Genomic DNA, 6,000 nt, shown 5'->3' on the forward strand with positions numbered 1-6,000 from the left:
TCATGCCAGAGCAGAGAGACTCAGAATGATCTCAGTGATAACAGAAATGATTCAAACCCAGTAACATTTAATGGGGTAATTGTTGTGAGAGCCAGGAGAGGGATGCTGGAATTGCAGTGGCTGCTCCCTGTGTGTTTCAAGAGCCCTCCAAGCTCTCATTGATTTCTGGAGAGTCCTGTGAGTGTCTGAGCCTGTTTTCATTAATGCTGCTCTAATTAAACACAGATTAAAAAAGCAACCTCAGCCCTGCAGCCTCTGCCATCCAGCAGGGGCTCCACAGCCCCTTCCTTCCAATCCCCTCCAAGGGCAATTTGCTGATGGAGCTTTAGTCCCTTAATCCACCTTTCTGGAGGAGGAAAAGAAATCTTCAAAGCTTCACACCCAGCTTGTCCTGGCAGATTAATTAAAAGCAGCAATGCTGCAGAAGGAACCCATCTCAGGCAGACAGGCCCTGGGTGTGTTTTGTGTTTGCTTTTCACCAGTTAATTCCTGATGAGGTGAAAATCCACACACCTGTAAAAGAGCTGAGCCTGGCAGCAAAACCTTGATGTCAAATAAAGATTCCTGCTCCCCACAGGGTCTGGGATTTCTGGGTGGAATGCTGACACTGGATATTACCTCCTGGACAGCTTGGCAGCTGCCCTTGCTTGGATTCCTTCTCTCAGGACAAGGGCTCCCAAACCTGCCTCCTGCTCATCCTTCCACCCTCTGGCTGCTCAAAACACAAGAGACAAATGAGGAGTTCATCAGCATTCCCTGGAGTTCCAGCCCTGCAGGAGGAATGCCCAACAGCAGAGCTCAGAAGTAGTGAAGGAAGTTTAGATAAATTTTGAGGAAGATTAAAATTCCCTGGCTTTGATATTGCTGTGCTGGGGTTATTAGTGCCAGATTTGCATATCTAATTAATAAGTGAGACACAAATTCAGAAGCAAAATGTCAAACTGCTGATCTAACAGTGAGGAGGAAGAAAAAATTAAAACAACAGAATATCCTGAGCTAGAAAGGATCCACAAGGATGAATTATCGAGTCCAATCCCAGTTTCCCACTGTGGAGCAGATTTTCTTGTCAGGAAATCAGGGAATTCTAGAAGCTGTGTGTGGCTCTCAGGGTGTGAGGATGTGTGGGATGAACAGCTCAGGCACTTGTGGAACACCAAGATCCAGCTCAGGGCTGGCAGCAGCTTCATTCCTGTCTCCCTGATGCACAGGGAGTGAATTTACTGCACCAGACCTGGGCAGGTGCCTCTGTGCAAGCAGGAAATCTGCAAATCAACAGTGGGAAATGAGGAATAGCCACAGCATCTTTAATTAATCAGATCAACACTTTCTACTCTGAGCCCTCTCTGGAACACACAGGGGTACTGGTGGTTTTTACTGATTTTTGTTAGGATTTATTAACTTGAAGTGTTCACACAAGTGGCAGCAGGATGGAAGGAAAACCTGAGCCCTCACACCTGAGACAGAGCACAGGATCCAAGGTTTAATTCTTTGCCATGTCCAATATTGACATTGTAATGTAGATCATCAGATATGCAAATTCAGCTCCTCATAACATCAGATATGCAAATTCAGTCCCTCCACCCACTACAGAAGGGGTAAAACTGGTTTAGATGAGCCCAGAAGTGAGAGAATTCAAATTATTCCTGTGTTTTCACACAAATGCACAAACTCTGTTTCCTGAACTTCCAATTTTTGTGTACCGAACACTCAGATGGATTTTGTGTTATCAGTTTTAAAGTATCAACCATCCAATCTCACAGCTAAAAGAGATGCTCAATTTCTGAATCACCCAAGTAACCTGCAGCCTGCAAAGTCTTCAGCCAAATTTGGGGAACATGAAATGAGCTGGGCTAAGGATGAACAGCCTGACCCCTCCTGCCCCAGGAAGATTTCCCTGGAGTGGATTCCCAGCTTTTATTTGTGGCAAACACCACAGGCACTCCGGGTGCCCATGAAAGAAGCCCTGCATACCAACTGTGTGTAGATTACAACCTCCAGGGCACAAAATACCTATTTGTAGGGAAATTCTCCTTACCACCCACCTTGTTTTCCTCAGCACCTTCCAGGGGAACAAAATTCCCTCTTCCAACCATTTTTTCCTTTCACTCAAGCCTGTGATTTAGGTTCTCTTAATGCATTAATTCACTCTCTGAAGTTCACGGTGGCAAACTCTGAACAACACACGATTTATTCAACCCTTCAGCAGCAGCAAAGTGGAAACAAATAACTTTAGTTATTCCTCCTCTTACTACAAACTGTGCAGCCAAGTGCATTTTGTGTGGAGATACAAACTCTGCAAGGAATAGAGCAGGGACTGTTCTGCAAGGCTGCATTTTGGCTACTGTACCCCAGCCCCAGGTCCCAAATTCCTCTGCTGCTTCCCAAGCTGCTCTCCCCCATTTTGAGGTAACTCATTCATGTATGTGCTGCAGCCTATGCACAAATAGGTCATTATTTTTCTACTCTAGAGCTTTTGAAAAGACTAAAAAAGTCTCTCTCTGTGCAGTTTCTGTTTGAACAAAGCTGTTTGTGAGTCCCCACAAGGGTTGTGTGGCTGCCTGAGCCCCTGGAGCAGATTTATTTCGTTTATTGTTCCTGGGTCACGGTGTGGTTTTGGCACCGGGGAGATGAAAAGCTGATTCCAAAACTTAAAGTTCCAAAAATCAAAGTTCCCAAAAGCTGCCCTGCTGAAGGCGCTGCAGGATGAACAAACCTCCTGGAGCAAAGGAGACAACCCCAAACTTAACCCAAAGCATAAACAAACCAAGAGCCAGCAGTGCAAGGGGGAGCAGAGCTTAAAGGAGAAACACATGGGGATGATGCAGATCTGGAGAACTCCAAACCTTTCCCTTGGCAGCTCAGGATAAAGGTTCAAGAACAAATTCTGCCCCAGGGAAAGCCTAATTGTTACCAAAGGAAGGCTGGAGACTTTTCTTGCAGGAGCATAAACAGGAATGAGAGCTGGCTCCAAGGAGTTTTGTGCTGCAAATCCTCACCAGTGAACAGATCCCAACGTGGACAGGTCTGTTTAACCCTGCCCCGGGCTTTGAGCAATAAAATGGGAACAGAAACTCGTTTTGGGAATGATTCTGAAGATGAAAGTCACTTTTGGTTAGAAACACATCCTCAAAGGCTTGGCCAGCTCCATCTGTGCTTGCACGGCAAAACTTTGCCATAAGGCAGCAAGAAAACCCTAAATTACATCCTAATTCCTTGGGTTTTCAGCAGGGAACACAAATGGCACGTGGATCCCTGCCTCTCTCCTGAGGAAACCACAGTGCAGACCAGCAGCAAAGCTCGAAAATCAGATTTCCAAAAGGCAGCACACCCATCAGCAGGGCTATTCCCTGACCACCTTACAGCTTTCTTAGTTAAATGATTAAATTTCCCTAATAAACACTCTCCACACTGTAAAAATTTGGATGGAAATCCACATGCCTGCCCAGGTACCTTTATATTCCTAAAAATTCACCTGGGGACTGAGCAGTTTCAATCTTGCCTGAAGAAAGCACAGGGCAGTGTCCTGCCTGTTATCAATCCTATAATTAACCATATCATTTACCTCCCACAGCCCGGGTCAGGCTGGCTCGGACACATTTCCAGCCAATCTATCTTCCCATAACGACCGTGTGCTGCAGCTTTGGGATGCCTGAGATCCTCGGAGGGGGAAGGAATCTCACACAATCCTAGGAAAGGGCAGCACACACGAGCAGCTTCCTCCTCATCACCCAAAATGCAAAAATACAGAGATCACCTGGCTGTGAATTTGTACAGTGGATAAATCATCTATAAACCTCTCACAAAAATTGTATCTCCTCCCAATAAACATCTCTATAAAGGCATTAAATTCCAGTGGAGCACAAAGATTGAATGGGAGATGAGGAGGGAAGAGACAGGGCATGGTCCTGGATTTAAAGGATTGGGAGTTTGGATGGGGTGACTTTGCAGTCACCAGAGGAACAGAAAATAGGATTTGAATGGCAAAACTGCAGACCCCAGAAGAGCAGAGAGGTGATGAAAGTGCATCAGGAGAGATCTGAGTGCCCTGGCAGGGCTCTGTGTGCCCAGGCTGGCATCCCTGGCCCTGAATTCACCCCACCGTGACCGAACACCCCTGCAAGGCACCGCCCCAGACACAGACAGACAGACAGACAGAGATAGAATGTTTGCTGGCAAAAGAAACCCCACAGCCGCAGGTTTTGAGCGCGCTATCAGCGCACACACGGGCGGGAAACATCTCCTCTCACATCTGGTGCTGAAAGCAGCTCAGGGCGTGTTCAGCACCAGTTGCTGGTGACAGATAATTGTTATCCTCACACCAACGTCCACAGGGCCCTGCAGAGCCGGGGGACAAGGGGGTTTTACCCTACATGGTCCTGGGGAAAGCACAAGAAATCCCATTCCAGCTCCCAGGAAAAACGCACGCTGCATTTATCACACGCTGCTCGGGAATCAGAGAGCATCACTAGCCCACAGCTGCCTTTCGGGGAATTTTCTGCTCAATTTATTACGGGTGGAGACTCATTTTCTGCTGTGGCTATTCAAGGTAGCCAAAAAACCATCCCAGGATGCAGCCAGTGTAACACAGGAGGGATGGTGCAGATTTTTAGGGGAAGGTGATGGGGAGTGAGGAACCACGTGGAGTAAGGACAGCGGGGACCTGCAGAGGGTCACTGAATCACGGAATGGTTTGGATGGGAAGGGAATTTAAAGGTCATCCCGTCCCATGGGCAGGGACACCTTCCACCAGACCAGGATGCTCCAGCCTGGACACTTCAGTGAGCCGGGGGCTGCCACAGCTTCCCTGAGCACCATGTGCCAGGGCCTCCCCTCCTTCCCAGGGAGGAATTCCTTCCCTAAACCCCATCCAGCCCTCCTGCCTGTCACCCGAACGCCACCCGCCGCTACTTACGGACACACAGACAGGCCACCAGCTTGGCACCCTCGTCGGGCACGGGGCAGGTGGGGAAGATGGGCTTGAGCAGGTAGGTGGCGAACACCAGAGCCACGATGTACTGCGAGGAGGGCCGGATGATGAGCAGCTCTATCCAGAGCTTGAGGAAGGCGGGCAGGGAGCCGTACACCTCCAGCATGTAGGCGTAGTCCCCGCCGGACTTGGTGATGGTGGTGCCGAGCTCGGCGTAGCACAGCGCGCCCACGATGGAGAAGGCGCCGCACACGGCCCAGACCACGAGCGAGAGCCCCGGCGAGCCGGCCTCCCGCAGCACGCCCGTGGGGGTGACGAAGATGCCGGAGCCGATGATGGTGCCCACGATGATGGCCACGCCGTTGAGCAGGGTGATGTTCCGCTTCAGGGTCACCCCCTCCGCCGAGCCGCAGGGCGACGGCGAGCGGGCACAGCCGTTCTCCTGCGCCCCTTCCAGCATCTTCTCCATCGCCTGCTTCTCCTCCTCCTGCGGCAGCGAGGCGGCCGAGCCGGCCGGGCTCCGCTTCTTCACGGCATTGCCGGGGGAGCTGCCGCCGCTGGCGGACATGGTGGCGGAGCGGCGGGAGCAGCGGGCGCGGCCACGCCGCCACCTTCGGCCGCCCCTTTTGTTCCGGCGGCGGTGGGCCGGGCTGCGTGCCGGGGGGAGGAGGAGGAGGAGGAGGAGGAGAGCGGCAGGAGGAGGGCAGGAGCGCCGGGGGATGCTGCAGCGCCCCCGGGGTGCCCGCTCGGGCTCGCATCGCCCTCAGCCCGGGCTCCTCCGAGCGTCCCCGAGCCTCAGAAGGGCACAGAGGGAGGCAAATGCCAGCCCGCGGTTCGGCCCCGGTGGCACTCGGTGCCCGCAGGGGAGGGGTGTGAGCGGCGCTTCCCCGCCCGGCATGGGCGCTGGGCGTTCGGTGTGCTCTGTAAAGGAGGTCCTGTAGAGGAGAGCGGGTCCCTGTGAATGTAAACATGTATACACACATGTATGTATGATATACAGGATATAAACACAAGTATGTATGATATACAGGAGATATAGACACGTATGTATGATATATGGGATATAAACACAT

At 51.2% G+C, this 6,000-nt stretch overlaps 1 protein-coding gene across 1 annotated transcript in view; it reads right to left on the reverse strand.

Moving 5' to 3' along the window:
• Positions 1-5,591, reverse strand: part of SLC7A5 (solute carrier family 7 member 5) — a 30,977-nt gene extending 25,386 nt beyond the window's left edge. The window contains exon 1 of the mRNA XM_058033967.1: positions 4,913-5,591. Within this exon, the coding sequence (XP_057889950.1) occupies positions 4,913-5,495 (583 nt within the window). The 5' untranslated portion in view covers positions 5,496-5,591. The remainder of the gene's footprint in view (positions 1-4,912) is intronic.
• Between the last annotated feature and the right edge of the window lie 409 nt (positions 5,592-6,000).

This window comes from Melospiza georgiana, chromosome 14, assembly GCF_028018845.1.
Source record: "Melospiza georgiana isolate bMelGeo1 chromosome 14, bMelGeo1.pri, whole genome shotgun sequence".
NCBI classification, from domain to species: Eukaryota; Metazoa; Chordata; class Aves; order Passeriformes; family Passerellidae; genus Melospiza; species Melospiza georgiana.